At 44.4% G+C, this 18872-nt stretch overlaps 2 protein-coding genes and 1 long non-coding RNA gene across 3 annotated transcripts; 2 read left to right on the forward strand and 1 right to left on the reverse strand.

Annotated features, from left to right (window-relative positions):
- KHDC3L (KH domain containing 3 like, subcortical maternal complex member) lies at nt 1-2821 on the forward strand. Its single transcript, XM_045500919.1, has 3 exons — nt 1-1229; nt 1423-1602; nt 1866-2821. The coding sequence occupies exons 1-3, from the start codon at nt 1061-1063 to the stop codon at nt 2819-2821; spliced, it is 1305 nt and encodes a 434-aa protein (XP_045356875.1). The 5' UTR covers nt 1-1060.
- Nucleotides 2822-7679: 4858 nt separating this feature from the next.
- Nucleotides 7680-9749, reverse strand: LOC123608609 (oocyte expressed protein). The gene is made up of 3 exons (XM_045498764.1): nt 9465-9749; nt 9079-9258; nt 7680-8713 (listed from the first exon to the last, which is right to left on the reverse strand). Exons 1-3 carry the CDS (start codon nt 9652-9654, stop codon nt 8634-8636), a joined length of 450 nt encoding a protein of 149 aa, XP_045354720.1. The 5' UTR covers nt 9655-9749; the 3' UTR covers nt 7680-8633.
- Nucleotides 9750-9841: 92 nt separating this feature from the next.
- Nucleotides 9842-18831, forward strand: LOC123608610. The gene is made up of 3 exons (XR_006717334.1): nt 9842-9954; nt 15567-15673; nt 18451-18831. It is a non-coding gene; the product is annotated as an uncharacterized LOC123608610 (long non-coding RNA).
- Nucleotides 18832-18872: the final 41 nt, after the last annotated feature.

Genomic DNA, 18872 nt, shown 5'->3' on the forward strand with positions numbered 1-18872 from the left:
TCAATTTATAGTTGCTATGTTAGTGAGTCCGTAACCTCCAGAGGGGATAGTTATGGAGCCCAGATCCTTGGGTGTCAGTTATACACTCAATTGTTCTGTCTACCCAATCGTTCTGCCAATCCATTCTGTGATTCTTTGAATAGATTTTGCCCTTCTTTGGCTCTTAATTCACATTCTGCTTAGGTCTCAAGACTTTTGATCCTGTCAGACACCTACAAATTTCTCATGCACTTCTTTGGCCTACAGAACTCCCACAGAGGATACAAGTTTGAACCTGAGTTCAGAGGATCTCTCACCTCTGGGCCTGGGCATGACACCCCAACTACTAAAGTTATATAACTTTATCTTCCTGAGTAGCAGTTCATGGGTAATGCTTTAAACTGGACAAAACAAAACAAACCAACGAAACCAAGACATAGAAATAACATGTTACTTAGAGAATTTGCTCTGGATGTGCTCAGCTGTCTCTGACAAGTCAAGGAAGAAGCTGGAAATGTGATGGTCTCTGAGGAGGAAACTCAGTATTCAGGGTTCAAGGGAAAGTGGGACTTACTTTAGCCCTTGAACGCCTTTTTTAATCCTTGAGTTTTTACTTCTTTAATGCATTTCATTAGGTTTTCCATGAAAAAGTCATTCCAACCCCTCAGGAATGCTGGTCCCATTTGAACCGTCTGAAAAGCACCTGTGTCTGCGCAAATATCAGTTCGCTTCTCTGAAAGGTATTGTCCAGATGTTGGATCTTCCCATGCCTCTACCGGGCTGTCCTCATCTCCCCGAGACCGGCTTCCCAGAAGAAGCTCCACCTCTGGCTCCCAGGGCTGGGGAAATGGGCGGGTCCAGACCAGTGGCCCCTCCTACAGCGCCCAGGTGCTCTAGCCAGTGCACTCCTGCAATCTCGGGAAGAAGCCCAGGCTGCGGAGTTTGGGAGGCGGATGGGGAGGGGCTTACCAAAAGCCCTTGAAATAAGGCCCTGGCCAAGCCGCAACCGCCGCAACTGATACTAACCTTGGCCTTCTTGGTTTACAGCTTCACGGCCGCTAGCAGCAAGGCCTACTGCAGCATGGCCACTCCTAAACGGTTTCCGACGCTCGTACAGCTGGAACAGAGAGAAGGGACGCTATTCGAGGTGCTCGGTAACCTCACCAAGCGACCCTATTGGTTCCACTCCGAGTACCTGAAGAGTCCGAAGGCTGTTCACCTCGAGGCGTGGCTGGTGGAGGCGATCTTCGGTGAGTGGGTCTGAGAGCGGTGGCCAGTGCGGTCTTTCCACCCCCGACACTCCTATCCACCCCGCCCCCCAGGCTGGCCGCGCGTTCCAGGGCCAGCCTCTCCAGTGGTCCTAGCCCCAAACCAGCGCTACCTTCTCCCGCCGCCTTCCCCTCCCAAATCCCGCCCCTCACAGCCTCTTTGCTTCCTGCACAGGTCGGGGAGGAGAGCACATACCACACGTCGAGTGTGTGTCACAGACCCTGCTTCACGTTAATCATTGGGACCCCGAGGGCGAGGCTGAGATCTTGATATTTGGTCGGCCCTATTACCAGAAAGATGTATCCAAGATGATCATGAATTTGGCTGACTATCATCGCCAACTCCGGGCACAAAGTATGAAACCGGGAATAGTGAGGGGTACCCTAGGCAGGCCATGGGTTCCTTGGTAGAGATCTTGATGCTTCCCGGAGATCACCGGGCAGCGGTCTCATCCTCTCAGTCCAGGAGAGGGTTTCCTTCTTGCAAGGAATATATATAGAAGGTCAAATTAATCCTGCACTCTCAGGTTCCAGACCCTAATCCCCCAGCCCATTTGGATAAATCTTCTTGTGGAGAAAGTAGGGGACACAGGTAAGGTCTCCACACTGTTCTTCCAGGCTCAGAGAAGGCCCCTGCCCAGGATGTAGGGACGCAGCGGTCCCTCGACGCTGTCCCGGAGGCGGGGACCCAGAGCTCTCCAAAGTCTGTCCGGGAGGCGGCGACCCAGCGGTCCGACGACCCAGCTCCGCAGGTGGCGAGCCAGAGCTCTCCGAAGTCTGTTGAGGCGGCGACCCAGAGATCCCCCCACGCTGCCCGAGAGGTGGCGACCCAGAGCTCTCCGAAGGCTGTCCGGGAGGCGGCGACCCAGCAGGACCCCAATGCTGTCCGGGAAGCGGCGACCCAGCAGGACCCCAATACTGCCCAGGAGGTGGCAACCCAGAGCTCTCCGAAGGCTGTCCGAGAGGCGGCGACCCAGCAGGACCCCAGCGCTGTCCGGGAGGCGGCGACCCAGCAGGACCCTGGCGCTGTCCGCGAGGCGGCGACCCAGCGTTCCCCCGGCGCTGTCCGCGAGGCGGCGACCCAGCGTTCCCCCGGCGCTGTCCGCGAGGCGGCGACCCAGCAGGACCCCAGCGCTGTCCGGGAGGCGGCGACCCAGCGTTCCCCCGGCGCTGTCCGCGAGGCGGCGACCCAGCAGGACCCCAGCGCTGTCCGGGAGGCGGCGACCCAGCGTTCCCCCGGCGCTGTCCGCGAGGCGGCGACCCAGCAGGACCCCAGCGCTGTCCGGGAGGCGGCGACCCAGCGTTCCCCCGGCGCTGTCCGCGAGGCGGCGACCCAGCAGGACCCCGGCGCTGTCCGCGAGGTGGCGACCCAGCGTTCCCCCGGCGCTGTCCGCGAGGCGGCGACCCAGCAGGACCCCAGCGCTGTCCGGGAGGCGGCGACCCAGCATTCCCCCGGCGCTGTCTGGGAGGCGGCGACCCAGCAGGACCCCGGCGCTGTCCGCGAGGCGGCGACCCAGCGGGACCCCGGCGCGGTCGGCGAGGCGGCAACCCAGCGCTGCCTGGATGCTACCTAGGGCCCGGTTACCAGGTTATGAAAGAACTTCGGGCCCGGAAGCAGAAGCCTGGCAAGGTTGAAGTGGAAGATCTTACTGGAGCTCGGTTCACCTAAGTCCTGATTCTTGCTGCAGAACTGGGGAAAGAATGGTGTGGGTAGTTCTTGGTCCCTGCCCCCATGTTAAATGTTTACAAACACTGATCTAAAGAATCCTAATAAAGAATTGAATTTCCCTAGTGTCTGTTAATTATCAGATAAAAGGGGAAGGACAGGCCATTCTTCCAGCAGCCAGTATCTGCCCTAGGCTGCTCTCTACCCAGAGGCAGGTGAGACGTCTTGTGTTCTTTAATCGCAAACATCTGGTTTTACCTGTGAAGAGGCTTCTCCGCCCATTGAGTCCGTCTTCCTTGGAAAACTTAAAGCCTGTGGTGTTTCTACTCTAGGTGATGTGGGATGAAAAAACTTGGTTCCAATACTGTCCTCCTGGCTGGGCATATCGTGGCGCTGGAAGCCGCGAGTGACTTCCTAGCCCGGCCACCTGACGGCGAGGAAGGAGAAAACTGGGAGAAAGAGCCAGGACTGCCCCGGTCCTCGAGTTTGGGTCGGGTCACCCGACCTTCAGTGAGTTTTACCGCAAGTGAGACACTAGCAGTCCTGGAGACTCCTCCCTTACTAATCGCAGCAGCGAAAGTGCACTGGCGGGGGATGATGGCTAGCCTTCTTTGCACTTTTTAAAAACTTTTTTTAGTGTTTATTATTTCTTAAAGAGAGGCAGCATGAGCGGGGTGAGGCAGAGAGAGAGAATCTGAAACAGGATCCAGGCTCTGAGCTTCCAGCACAGGGCCCACAGGGCTGGAACCCACAAACCCAGAGATGGTGACCTGAGCTGAAGTCGGAGGCTTAACCAACTGAGCCACCCAGGCGCTTTTTTTTTTTTTTTTTTTTTTTTTTGATCGAAATATACCTGACCTGTAACATTGTGTAAATGTAAGGTGTACAGGTTAATTTCAGATATTTACATATTGTAATATGATTGCCTTTGTAGTGATAATCAGCACCTCTGTCAGTTTGGCTTTCTGCTCTACTCCTAGCAGCTAGGAGCCAGTGTCTAGATAGCAGAAGGAAGCAAACTGTGAACAGCTGGGTGCTTGGATAAATAAAACATACATTAACCTTGATTGTGAAAATTTTCATTTAAAAATTCCAAGGAAACCTAACTTTAAAAACCAAGGGAGTGGTATATCTATCATACACTCTTTGGTCACCACTAATGGATGACCACTTCAGTTTTAAATTAGCACTTATTTTAATAAGGAAAATAAAATGCAAAGCTGAATTTTAATGGATTATTAACTGTTTTTAGAAGAAGCAAAGAAAAGCCTGGGTGGAGTGAATTTCAAACATTTAAGACTCAAAAACAATCCAGGCTCAAAATTTCAATTGAGGCCACCTCAGAGTAGAATGAAGACTTGATATATCTTTTTAATCCAGAAGGGGAATATCAGAGTAAATAAAGAACAAATGTTCAACTAAAAAAAAACAAACAAACTATTAGGGGCTCCTGGGTGGTTCTGTCAGTCAAGCATCAGACTTCTGACTTCGGCTCAGGTCATGATCTCAGGATTTGTGAATTCGAGCCCCATGTTGGGCTCTGTGTTGGCAGCTCGGAGCCTGGAACCTGCTTCAGATTCTGTCTCTCTCTCTACCCTTACCCTGCTCACATTCTGTCTCTCTCAAAAATAAACATTAAAAAAAATTTTTTTAAAAAGCCCTATTAGACTCTTAAAGTAGGGCATGAAGCAGTGCCACCTGAGTTTTCACCCAGCTGAAGGTCTCCAGAGCTCTCTATCTGCCCTTTTCAACCTATTCTCTTACGGAAAATCACTTTCAACAGTTTCACTTGTACTTATGTCCACGTGTGTCACTTCTCGATTTTTTTCAAAACCTATCCCACGGTTCTAACTACGTAGCTTTATAGAATGTTTTAATATTTAACAGGACAAGCCTCTCACTGTTCTATTGGCACTCTTGGTCATTTGTTTTCCAGATAAAGGAACTTATTTAAAAACAGAAAATTGGTTGAGAGAAAAGATGTATACAGATGCCTTCTAAAAATATTGGGTTCTATTAGGGTACACTGGAGTGCTCATTTCATTCTTTAAACTACAAATACATTATATATGCATTACAGAGTATGTTTTACCAACTAAAAGAAGATGGTGAGTTAGATGGGAAACTCTGGGAACTGAGACCCATGGCAGTCAATGAAAAGATTGTGAAGGAACAAAGGCAAAACTGCAAAAGTCTGGAAACGATGACATGTTTGTATATTTTTTCAGGTAAAACTATTGACAGCTAGTAAAAAGGTCAGTCTGGACAATTTTTGAATAGGCTGATTAGAGGCATCAAAGAAAAAAGTTCATGGTTGATAGAATCTGTAGAACTAACTTCTGAGGTTAGCTGTAGGCCACACATGTAGCCTATCTCAAGGTCTTCCCACAGCTTCATTTTAGTTAAGCCAGGTTGGTACTACTTAGCACATCAGAATCTCTCAGTTTCACACTTTCGATCAAAATAAGGCCTTTTTATTTATTTTTGAGAGAGCATGAGTGGGGGAGAGGCAAAGAGAGAGGGAGACACAGGATCTGAAGCAGGCTCTGCACCGACAGCAGTGAGCCCGATGTGGGGCTCGGATTCACAAACCATGAGATCATGAGCTGAGCTGAAGTCTGCTGCTCAACCGGCTGAGCCATCCAGATGTCCCAAAACAAGGTTGTTTTTGTTTTTTTTTTTAACATCACTAAGAGTGGGACAAACAAGGGGTGCCTGGGTAGCTCAGTCAGTTAAGCATCCAACTTTTGATTTCAGCTCAGGTCATGATCTCACAGTTCGTTGGGATGGAGCCCTGTGTCAGGCTCTTATGCTGACAGTGTGGACCCTGTATGGGATTAACTCTCTGCCCCTTTCCCTCACACACTCTCTCAAAATAAATAAATAAACTTTAAAAAGTCAATATGGGGCACCTAGGTGGTTCAGTCAGTTAAGTATCTAACTCTTAGTTTCAGCTCAGATCATGCTCTCACGGTTCATGAGTTCGAGCCCCACATTGGGCTCCATGCTGACCGTGCAGAGCCTGCTTGGGATCCTCTCTTTCCCTCTCTCTCTCTCAAAAAATAAACTTAAGGAAAAAGAAAAACCATGTTGTCCCTGATTCTTTACAATTAAGAGGTTTATTCTAATTGCTCTTAAAAAGAAATAAAAACTATGAGAAATGAGTCTAAATTCAGGTGTGGAGGAAAAATGAAAGCACGTGGGACAGTATAAAGAGTTTGGATCCTGGAATCAATGTTTTGGTTCAAATCTCACCCATCCATCCCAATGTCCTAGCTCTGTGACCTTAGTAAGTTAATCATGTTCCAAGCATCATATTTAGGTGCTTGGCACAAGGCCTGGTAGGTGATACAAGCTCTAATACTTAGCTAATATTACCCCCAAATTCCGAAAAGAATGACAATCTTTTTATTATTTAATTTTTAATTTTTTTTAATTATTAAGTTACGAAGGTAGTAAAAATACCATATCAGCATACAGTGAAAGGGAACACAGAGAAAAACCATACTAAATGTGTATTAGTTTGCTAGGGCTGCCATAACAAGACAACACACCGGGTGGCTTAAATATTTTCTCAAAGATGTGGAGGCTGAAAGTCCAAAATCAATGTGTCAGCAGGATTGGTTTCTTCTGAGGCTTCTCTCCTCAGCTGGCAGATGGCTGCCATTTTGCTGTCTTCTCACATGGTCTTTTCTCCATGCACCCACCTATCTCTGTGCATATTTCTCCTTCCCATAAAGGCCCCAGTCCTATTGGTTAAGGTCCCACCCATAGGATCTCATTTCGTTTTTTCTAATGTTTATTTATTTTTTAGAGAGAGAGAGTGTGCACGCAAGTGGGGGAGAGGCAGACAGAAAGGGAGATACAGAATCCAAAGCAAGTTCCAGGCTCTGAGCTGTCAGAGCAGACCCCAATAAAGGGTTCAAACTCACCAATCATGAGATCATGACCTGAGTTTTGAAGTCAGACACTTAACCAACTGAGCCACCCAGGCGCCCCCCTCATTTCACTTTAATTAGCTCCTTAAAGGCCCTGTCTCCAAATACAGTCACAGTCTGAAGTACTGGGGGTTAAGGGCTTCAATATGTTAATGTATGTAAAGGATGAAAAATGCACAGGATCATTTAATAATTCTGGATAATTTTTAGACAATTAGAATGTTTTAAGCATAATCCTCTTCCTCCAAATAACATTATAAAAAGTGTTTAATGGTTTTGTAGATATCCCACTAGAAATAACCTGTTGGAATTTTTTTTAATCAAATTTCTGCAGAAGGATAAACGCAGGAGTACCTAGGCTTAATTAAAAGAGGATGAGGGGAAATCAGACAGAAAATAATTAGTTTAACTACAGAAAATGGAATTTTTTCGTATACAAAAAATTTGAGAAGCAAAGGAGTGGAAAATATTGGTTATAATGGGCCAATATTTGTTACAAAAGCTCATACAGATAATAAAAATTCCTATCTTCAGAGCTGAAAGGAGTATAGGAATAAGAAATGTAAAAGCATTTTACAAAAATGTGAATTAGAAACACGTTCAATATCACCTGTAATCAAAGCAGCACATTTAAAGTTTTTTAATGTTTACTTATTTTTGAGACAGAGAGCATGCATGAGGACACACACGAGTTGGGAAGGGACAGAGACCGAGGGAGACAGAGGATCCCAAGCAGGCTCTGCCCTGACTGCAGAAAGCTGGATGCAGGGCTGGAACTCACAAACTGTGAGATCATGACCTGAGCAGAAGTCAGATGCCTAACTGATTGAGCCACCAGGAACCCCCCCCCCCCAAAGCAGCACATTTTAAAAGATTTGTGTATGTGTGTGTTTACAACCCTTGCAAACAGCTAGAATCCATTACTGATAAGGGGTAAAGAAATTGCAGGAGTTGAATCAATTCCACTCTGAAGCCACAGAGCTCTCCATAACCTTTCCCCTAAGAAGCCTGCTTCCTGAAAGTGGAGGCAGTGTTAGGTGGGGGCTATTTTGCACAAATTAGTCCTAGCATGGTAATGGGTAATGGAAAAACAACCCAGCTCATGCAGAACACCTGTGCAGGCCTCAGAGAGAAAGGAGACAGCTGGCGTGGTGGCAGGATGCCTTCCAATAGTCAAGATGCCAAGGACCCTGGCTATACTCTGATGAATCACAATGCCAACAGAATAAATAAGCAATCACCTCAGGTTTCATGTCGGAACACCCACCCATGTGCAGGGAGGAAGGCTCCACTCCAAAAAGAAAATGCACCGTAGGTGGTACCCAGGGGCCAAACCACCAACTTCAAAGTGAGAGCCCCAGAGGAGAAGCATTGGTATTACCTGTGAGCTTATTAGAAATGCAAATTCGTGGGCCTGTGCTTAGGGGCCTGACTGTGGCCATAAAATCATAAAAGGGCTAGTAGATTCCAAATGATAGAAGCAAAGGAAAAAATAAGACCACTAGCATCAGCCTTTTACCCACCTCTCACATCAAGACATGAATGAACAATCTTTTATGTATTTGCTTAATTTTAAGTCAGCAAAGTTCTTTATAGCATTGGACAAAAAGGAAATTCAGTTCTTTACTAGAATGGCACTACAAACTCACTTTTGCATCATAATAATCAGAGCACTACCCATCAAGACACAGGAAAAAAAGAACGCAGAGATTTATGCATACTTGCTTCTCTTGAACTTTAGCAGCAGAAGCAGGACTGTTCTCACAATGCTCCTGAAAATAGTTACACAATACGATGTTCAGGAGTCTGGGGACCTGATGCATGGGTCTTCAAGAACTCCTCAAGTTGTTTCATCTTCTCAGCTGGATAAGGAAAAATGCTCACTGTTCCAAAGTACTCGGCATTGAGGGGAGTGGGGGAGGAGGGGAAGTGCTAGCAGCATCACTTCTCAGGTGGAGACTCTGAACCTGAGATCTGGACACAGTGGTAAAACCAAGCTGAGGATGCGTGCGCAGTGACGGGCTTGAATGTGTCAGATTTGCTTTCCCAAGGTCCTATTTGCACTCCTCTCACAAAGGGATGCTCAGAAAACTGGATGCATGCAGAACACTGGAGTTAGGAAACTGCAAAAGGTTTTGCTATGGTAATAAAGGCTGGAAGAAAGGCAGGTACCGCCAGGTGGTTAACCAGTGGCTCCCTCCACTTGCAGGTTTTCAGAGACGCTCACCTCGGGCACGATGTTTCCGGTGCCAGTTTGCCAGGCTCAGGAGCACGCTCTTCACCCGATTCTGTACACGGGGCCGTCCGAAGATGGTGATTTCAACTAAGTCCCCAGAGTTAACTATGTCCACCGTCAGCAGAACTTGGCTCATCCACTCTATTTCTGGAATGATGGCTCTGTCTGGGCCTAAACAGGAAAAGAGAGACTTTGAGGGGAAACACGGTCGAACGACGGTCAGTGGGAGCTAGATTTGAAGGCCAGGAGAGGAAAGCGCAGGAAGGTGGGCATCCTGATGTCAAATGTGGCCTGCAAATCAGGCAGAGACTGTCCAGAGTTGCTCTGGACTGTCGGACTGGAGGGGTTACAGCACCAGCACACCTAGGGTGGCTCACCAAAGATCGAGTCAGCCAGCCATGCCTCCAGGTAAAACACCAGTGGGTCTCTCAGTTCCTGCACAGGAAACCACCATGGCCGGGTGCGAATCCGAGGTGGTGGAAGTGGTAACTTCAGCAGCCTGCCCAGGGACTGGGCAGGCGTGCATTGGTCCCCCTGGGCCTCAGCAGCACCTGCATCGTCTGCCATGCTAGGTCCCGCAGCCCAGGAAGAGCAAGGTCCGAGCAAGGTCCGAGCAGTCCCCGTAGAACTCCAAGGAGGCGCGAATCCTGTGCTCCCTTTTAAGTTTCCCGGCCAACCCCGCCTCTTCCTGCGACCCCGCGCGCGGTTCCGGGTGATCTCACCCAACTGACCCCTCCCCACCCCACCCCCACCCCCCGCCCTGGCGCCCCTGCTCAGTGGCGCTGAGCAGGCGGCCCCGGGATTTCCTGCTACTAGCATTTGAGTTCCAGCCCTCTCTCAGAAGCTGTCCTTGGTCATCGCCGCTGCGTAAGGTCTCACTTAGCCTTTAAGGCCCCTGCGCCGGCACATAGCTGATTAACAGTGCGGTTTGAATTGGCAGCCTCATTGCCCCAAATCACTTTTCGTGTCTAGGTTAAGGTTTCTATGTTACCTTCCAGGAGTAAGTAGGTAGATCAGGCCAAGGGCCGGCTCATTGAATCTACACTTACTTTCTTCTGCTCCCTGTTGTCTCCTGACTCTACGGTTGGTTACTGCTTCAAAATGATTCAAGCAAGTGTGTCCTGTTTTAAAATATAAATGTTAGAGGGGTGCCTGGGTAGCTCAGGTTAAGCCTCTGATTCTCGGTTTCCGCTCAGGTCATGATCTCACCGTTTTTTGAGTTCGAGCCCCATATCGGGCTCTGCGCTGACAGTGTGGAACCAGCTTGGGATTCTCTTTCTCTGTCTCTCTCTCTGTCTCTCCCTCTCTCTCCCTCTCGCTCTCCCTCTCTCTGCCCCTCCCTGCTCCTGCTCTCTCTCAAAATAAATAAACTTAAAAAATAATAAAAATTAAAAAAAATAAAATATAAACGTTAGAGGTAGTCCTTCCAGAAAATGTAGCAACTATAAATCCCGTTTAATTCTAACATCCTAAAACAACTAGTGTTGATGCACATTTCTTCCCAATATTCTTCATTATAGGTAAAAATTTAAATTATGAGAGATTTCACATATTCAAAAAGTTGTATAACAAATACCTATGTAACCCCCACCACCTCCCCCATTTAACAAGATGTTAACACCTTCCCACTTTTGCCTCACCTCTCTTCTTTAAAATAGATGTCACTTAGGGGCACCTGGGTGGCTCAGGTCATGATCTCCAAGTTCGTGGGTTCCAGCCCCATGTGGGGTTCTCTGCTGTCAGCACAGAGCCCATTTGGGATCATCTGTCCCCTTCTCTCTTTGCCCTTCCCCCACTGGTCCTCTCTTTCTCTCTGTGTCTCTAAAAATAAATAAACTTAAAAAAAAGAATTAAAGGGATACCTGGGTGGCTCAGTCGGATCTCATGGTTTTGGAGCCCTCACGGAGTTGGAGCCCTCAAGCTCCATGCTGACAACTCAGAGCCTGGAACCTGCTTGGGATTCTGTGTTTCCTTCTCTCTCTGCCTCTGTTCCACTCATGCTCTGTCTCTCTCTCTCAAAAATAAATAAACATTTACAAAAAATTTTAAACATTAAAAAATGTTATAAAATAGGTATCACTTAAAGCATCTTTCCCTTCCCACAGGAAATCATTGTTCTGAAGCTGATATCTCATGCATGTTCTTATACTTTTTCTAATGCATTTCTAGAAATCTTGTTTGGTAGTTGTTCTAGAATAGATAGCATATTGTGCAAACTGTTTTGTTCTTAACAATTAGCTATGATGTGTTTGTTTTAAAAAATCTTTTTAATGGAAAATTTTGATAATTTACAAAAGGGTGATAGTTTTAATGTCCTGAATTCCCTCATCCACATCATCTGGGCTACAACACTTATCAGATAATCTCTATGAGAGGAGATATTGACTCTAACTTTAGTGGATATTTTTATTTCTTCAATTTAATTTTAAAAATCAATATAGTATTTGCACATTGTAAAAGAAAACCTCTCAGGATATAAAATAATATATGAAAGTTCTCCCTTTCAAAAAAATTTTTTAATGTTTATTTATTTTTGAGAGACAGAGTGTGAGTGGGGGAGGGGCAGAGAGCGAGGGAAACAGAATCCAAAGCAGGCTCCAGGATCTGAGCTGTCAGCACAGAGCTGGACGCAGGGCTTGAACCCACAGACCATGAGATCATGACCTGAGCTGAAGTTGGACACTTAACCGACTGAGCCACCCAGGCACCCCTAAAGTTCTCCCTTTCTTTTTTTTTTTTTTAATGTTTTTACATTTATTTATTTTTTAGAAACAGAGTGAGACAAAGCATAAGCAGGGGAGGGGTAGAGAGAGAGGGAGACACAGAATCTGAAGCAGGCTCCAGACTCTGAGCAAGAGGTCAGCACAGAGCCTGATGCGGGGCTCGAACCCACTAACTGTGAGATCATGACCTGAGCCAAAAGTCGCTCAACTGGCTGAGCCACCCAGGTGCCCCTAAAGTTCTCCCTTTCAAGTATTCTCCCTCAATCTCTTACTAATCTTTTTTCAGTTGTGTGTATTGTGAATGTCTTCTAGTTTAAGTTGTTTTTTCATGTTGGGGCACCTGGGTGGCTCAGTTGGTTAAGCGTCCGACTTCAGCTCAGGTCATGATCTCACGGTCTGTGTGTTCCAGCCCCACGTTGGGCTCTGTGCTAACAGCTCAGAGCCTGGATCCTGCTTTGGATTCTGTGTCTCCCTCTCTCATTCTGTCTCTGTCTCTGTCTCTCTCTCAAAAATAAATAAACATTAAAAAAATTTTTTTAATTGTTTTTTCATGTTAAGGTGTCTTTTGATGAGTAAAATTCTTAATTCTAATATAGTCAGATTTGTAAGTCTTTATAGTAAGTGCATCCCATGTCTTGCTTAAGAAATCTTTCCCTGCGCTAAGGCCTAAAGATACTCAATATACTTTCTACTAAGAATGCTAAAGTTCCTATCTTAACATGTAAATCTTTGAATGATCTGGGGTTAATTTTTTAAACTTGGGCATAAGGGATGTAATTTCATCTTTTCATAAATTGATCATTTTTTTTCTTCAGCAATTGTCTTAATGATACATTCAACTTGAGGCCACTTCAAATGATCTCCTTGAAAAATTTCAGACTCCTACATACAGTGTGAGTTAGCCACAAGGCTGGTTTGTGATAATTATTAGGTCAAGACATACTTGAGGAAAGGCAAGGTCTAGACATGTTCCTTTGCCAATCACATCTAGATAGCAAAGTTTACTTCTGATTTAGTTTTATTTTAGAAGTATAGTCATTTGGGATCTTAGCTTTATGCAGAAACTCCATATTAAGTTTCCTACATTTAGCAAGTCTTGAGTTTTATTTGCTGACTTTATGCCAGCGTCAAACAGAGTTTTTTGGGATTTAGCAGAATCTGCCAATATGAATCATTCTATTACCTCCAAGGCTTCTTGATTTAACTTTGGTGCGAGGGGTCATGATTTGAATACTGCTCCAACATTTTCTAGCTCTGTGGCTGAATGCAAGTTAAGCTCTCTCCACCCCATAAAGTAAAAAACAACAACAACAACAAAAAAAGACAAAAAAAAAAAAAACAAAAAAAAAAACCCACCAAGTAGACTTCAGCAGATCGCATGCTTTCATTTTCCTAGCTTAGCCCTGGAGGAACCAGTCTGGAGAGCTTTGGGTTCAGACAATAAGTATATGAGTGAATTGATTTTGTAAATTCTCATTGAGAAGCTTTGTTCTTCATAACCTCACTTCTTGCAATTTTCAGGTCTTAAGAAATCTCTACACAGTGAAAAATGGTACAAAGCCTAATGATGACGTAAAACTGATTTTTTTGCATCAAATAATAATATCACAATGTATGTCACAGGAAAAATGGTTAAAATGAAGAAAATAAACTAGTAAGGAGATGATACTCAACAAATCAGTCAGACTAGGAGCAATCATGCAGAAAAGGAATATAAAAAGGCCTAATAGTTGTGAATATAGGACATTTTTCTTTTTTTTTTTTTTAGGACATTTTTCTAATGTTTAAGAGCATTTACAAACAGTAGTTATACACTAGTTCTCTTGGATGGATGGTTGGATGGATGGATAAATACAGAGACATTATACCACACTACTAAATAATACTCAAAGTAAGAAATGAAAATCATCACTGATGGGCTATTTAGAATATAAGGATAATTTACAAAGTACATTTTTAAAACATTATGGAAAATGTACATTTTTAAATCCCTTCTAATTTTTAATCCCCTCTTGTTTATCCTGTCTTCTCCTCCACAATATAGTTAACTATCATTCATTTTTGGATTATCCTTCCATTGAAACAAATGTATATACAAGTATCTGGGAATTTTTGCTTTTACTGTTTTGTAATATTACATATATTTTATTGTACTCCTTTCCCACCAACTTTTTATTTTGAAAAAAATGTAAACCTATGGGTATTAACAGATGTATGATATCTACCATTACAATATTAGACTAGGTTCCCATTCCTTTTGTGTGTCATTTTCTTGTTCCGTCTCTGTCTGTGTCTTGGAACTTTGTCCTTCAGTGTCCTGAAGTGCCTGTGTAATTTTCTTTTACCCTTTACATTGATCAGTCAGTCAGTGTGCCTTCTCCATCTGAAAACATAGGCTCTTACAGTTCTGGGAACTTTTTTGAACTATTTCTTTGGCAATTTGCTCCTCAACATTTTCTCTATTATTTTCTGAAATCTCTGTTAATTGATTGCCACATTCTATGGTCGATCTAGATTCTTCCTGTATTTTTCTTATATTTTCTTTCCTATTTGATAAGCCTCTTTTATTCTTTGGATATTCTTTTTATGATCTGTTATTTCATGAATTTAATGTCTTCTCTTATCTTTCAGAAGATACGAATGCCTTTTCAAGTTTTCTTCTGTTTACTACATTGTTTCTGTTTTCAGGTTTCTTTTTCCTCTTTTATGTTAGAGATTTTCTGGGAACATTGCTCATTATATATGGCTGTTCCCATTTTTTTTTTTTAACTGTTTATTTATTTTTGAGAGAGAGAGAGAGAGAGAGAGAGACAGTGTGAGTGGACGAGGGGCAGAGACAGAGACACAGAATCTGAAGCAGGCCCCAGGCTCTGAGCTGTCTGCACAGCCCCGAACTCACCAACCTTGAGATCATGACCTGAGCTGAAGTCAAAGTCAGATACTTAACTGACTGAGCCACCCAGACACACCTGTAAGTTTGTTTAAAAAGATAAGTCCAGGGGCACCTTGGTGGCTCAGTCGGTTAAGCGTCTGACTTCAGCTCAGGTCATGATCTTGCAGTTTGTGAGTTCGAGCCCCACATTGGGCTCTGTGCTGACAGCTCGGAGCCTGGAGCTGCTTTGGATTCTGTGTGTGTCTCTCTCTCTGCCCCTCCCTGTTCATGCTCTGCCTCTCTCTCTCAAAAATAAATAATAAAACATTAAAAAAATATTTAAAAAGGTAAGTCCATTTGCTCCTCCCCTCCCCTCCCTTCCACAAAGCCTCCCAACCTTGACTCCTGAGCTTCTAAATTTCTAGGTGAATCGTTAGAGTCAGCACATCCTGAGTATGGACTAAGAACTGAGTTCTGCAAGTGGGAAGTGCCTGGGGGAATTGAGTTGTATGCCAATCACGTGCCTATTTTAAATTTCATGCCACAAGTTTCTTATTCTTTTTTTTTTTTTTTTTTTTAAAAACACCAACTTTATTTTATTTTTTTTTTTAATTTTTTTTTTTCAACGTTTTTTTTTTTATTTATTTTTGGGACGGAGAGAGACAGAGCATGAATGGGGGAGGGGCAGAGAGAGAGGGAGACACAGAATCGGAAACAGGCTCCAGGCTCTGAGCCGTCAGCCCAGAGCCCGACGCGGGGCTCGAACTCACGGACACGGACCGCGAGATCCTGACCTGGCTGAAGTTGGACGCTCAACCGACTACGCCACCCAGGCGCCCCACAAGTTTCTTATTCTAATGTGACTGCTCTTCCCTCCTCTGTAGGGCAACTCAGACCTAAGGAGGCCAAGGAAGCCCTCAGAGAATGGCTCTTGAAGGAACTGAATCATATTGCCCATGCACCATGAAGACAATTGGCCCCACCTTGTGAGGTGGGCTGGGCCCTGGAAATTGGAGAAAAACAAGTATACTCAGATCCTCACCTTGCTTTGGCTTTCTTGTTTCTTGAGCAAATAGATTTATTTCAGAGCTCACCACTAATCTGAAGAGTTAAAATTTAAAAAGACAGTTCTGGGGGCGCCTGGGTGGCGCAGTCGGTTAAGCGTCCGACTTCAGCCAGGTCACGATCTCGCGGTCCGTGAGTTCGAGCCCCGCGTCGGGCTCTGGGCTGATGGCTCGGAGCCTGGAGCCTGTTTCCGATTCTGTGTCTCCCTCTCTCTCTCTGCCCCTCCCCCGTTCATGCTCTGTCTCTCTCTGTCCCAAAAATAAATAAACGTTGAAAAAAAAAAATATTTAAAAAAAATAAAAATAAAAAGACAGTTCTGTGCTGATGGCCTTGTGGGAAAGTGTTTGGTTTCCCAAGAGGTTGAGAGTAAGAGTGAGAGAGATGGTAGAGTTGGCCTGTAGTCACCAGGACTCTGGTTTCATGGGCCTTCCTGATTTTAAACACAGGCTTGAAGTAGCTGGGGGTGGGGGTGTCACTCCTGGCCCCAGAATGAGTCTATGTTCACCTCCCCTCACAACATCCCACAGCAGTTGGTGGGTGCCTGAGGTGCCCTGAGGTGTGTCTGGGGTACAAGACCTTAGTGTGGAATCTTCATGTTGAGACCTCTTGGGGGCTCTGGACTAACATGGCTAATTCCCTCAGTAGGGAATTTCTCCAGAGGCCCTGTAGTTGGAACCACAATTTAGAACCATGGCTCTGAGGGCATGGGTGCATGTTTAACTCCATGAAGAAGAGTGCCAGTTTCTCCTGCAGGACACCCTCGTCACTGGAGCTGAAAGACTGACATAGGCTCTAGTCCACATCCTTGTGGCTTCCACCTCATGCTTATTGGTTCTACTTTGTCCCTGCTCTCTCTGCTTTATATCATCTTCCCTTTCCTTCCAACTGTCTGCCCAGAGGTCTTCAAGTTGCAGCAACTGCTGCAAAGCTAACAACCTTACAAAGACTAACCAGCTTCCACAATGGTGTCAGGTCAAATCCTGACAATGAAGGGAAAAATCTGTCATTACTAGCAGATGATATGATGTTGAGGGAAATAAATAAAACTATTAGTACTAATGAGAGCAAGTTTATCAGATACAAGAACAACATGCCAAAATCAATAGTGCACTAGTATACTAACGGACAATGATAAACAGAAAACAACAATTTAATACCTTTTTTTTTTTTTAACGTTTATTTATTTTTGAGACAGAGAGAGACAGAGCATGAACGGGGGACGGTCAGAGAGAGAGGGAGACACAGAATTGGAAACAGGCTCCAGGCTCTGAGCGGTCAGCACAGAGCCTGACGCGGGGCTCGAACTCACGGACCGCGAGATCATGACCTGAGCCGAAGTCGGATGCTTAACCGACTGAGCCACCCAGGTGCCCCCAGAAAACAACAATTTAAAGAAAATCTCAAATAATAAAAAACACAAAGTAATAGACCAAATAGAATAAAACTATAAAAGTTTTCTAGACCAAATAGAATAAAACTATAAAAGTTTACTGTAAGATATAAAAGAGGACCTAAATAAACAAAGGACTATAACATTCATTCATGAACCTAATGACTGTCCACAGCCAAATCCCAAATTCCAACAGATTAGTCACTTTGGAAGCTGACAAGGCACTAAGTCATTATCCTGGAAATTGATATATTGTGGGTAGAACCAAGTATTTATACCACATTTCTCGTAGAAACTCTTTTGGAATAATCAAGATAAGGAAAGCACCTTATTTAGAACTCAAGCCAGTGATAATAAAAAATAAAAGGTGGAATTAAAATATTACCATTTTGCAATCACTGATGGGATAATAGACCTAAGCAAATGATCATCAACGAACACAAAAACTATTAGATGAAAGGCAGGTGGAAAAATTCATAATAGGTGAATCAGGATGACAACACTTGAACCCACTGGTTAGTTTTCAGTATTAGAAGTGTATACATGCCTCCTGATATTAAACAGGAAGTAAAGACCACTGCAGATAAAGTCTTCCTTCCAAAAATAAAATTGAACCTGAAACTATTCAAGCTTCTTGCTCTAACTACCAGTTTTTAGGAAGCATGGAGATGGGTGAAATGAAGATACAATCAGCAAATGAAGCATGGAAAAATAACCTGGTTTTCTAGGTCATACACATGTAAAATTTAAAAACACTGAAAGACATTAATCAAATGTGATGGGAAGGTCTTTCCAACATCTGGATTCAAATAAGTAACTGTAAAACTTGAACAGGATCTGGGCAGGATATATTAATAAGCTGCTGTTAATTTTATTAAACATGATGATGGCATTAAAGTTATGGATTCTCCTCTACCCTCTATCACCAGTCCTGACTTCTCCATGATCTTCCCTCTAAAGCTTAGTGTTCTGGAGCACCTGGGTGTCTCAGTTGGTTAAGCTTCCTACTTTGGCCCAGCATGATCTCATGGTTCCTGAGTCTGAGCCTAGCATCTGGTTCTCTGTTTTCAGCACAGAGCCCTCTTCAGATCCTCAGTCCCTCTCCCTCCTCCTCCCCCACTTGCATGAGAAAGAGAGAGAGAGAGAGAGAGAGAGAGAGAGAGAGAGAGAGAGAGCTCTCAAAAATAAACATAAAGCAACATAAAATAAACAAAAAAATAAAGCTTGGTGTTCTGATGATCCCATCCTCTAGTTCTATTCTTGTCTTCACACTTGCTTCCTAAGAATTCTTATTGATTCCCAAATTTGACCAGGTTTCTAAACCCTGATCTCCACCCAGAACCTCTCTCCTGTTGCTACCAGATCCACCAACTATGAAGTCCTCAAGATATCAGAAATTCTACAGGTTCCAGTCTCAACTCGGTGTCTCATTCTTTCCATTTAACTTGCTTTCCAGAACAGATGACCAGCATAATAACCCTGAAGCATCTTCTTCAACTCCCTTTTACCAATCCCACATACCTGGTTGAATACTGAGGGACCTAACAACTTCTGTGGGAGGGTGCTCTTCACTAACTTCTAATAAAAAGGATATACTTTTTAAAGATATAATTTGTCACCTACAAAAATGTAGTTTGCAGCCTCTATGACTTAGTAGTTAAATGTCTGGGACTCCATCCTACAATAACTCACAAATAAAGCAACATGAACAAAGTTTTTTCATTTCAGCATTGTT

Source organism: Leopardus geoffroyi, chromosome B2 (genome assembly GCF_018350155.1).
Source record: "Leopardus geoffroyi isolate Oge1 chromosome B2, O.geoffroyi_Oge1_pat1.0, whole genome shotgun sequence".
In the NCBI taxonomy this organism is placed as follows: domain Eukaryota; kingdom Metazoa; phylum Chordata; class Mammalia; order Carnivora; family Felidae; genus Leopardus; species Leopardus geoffroyi.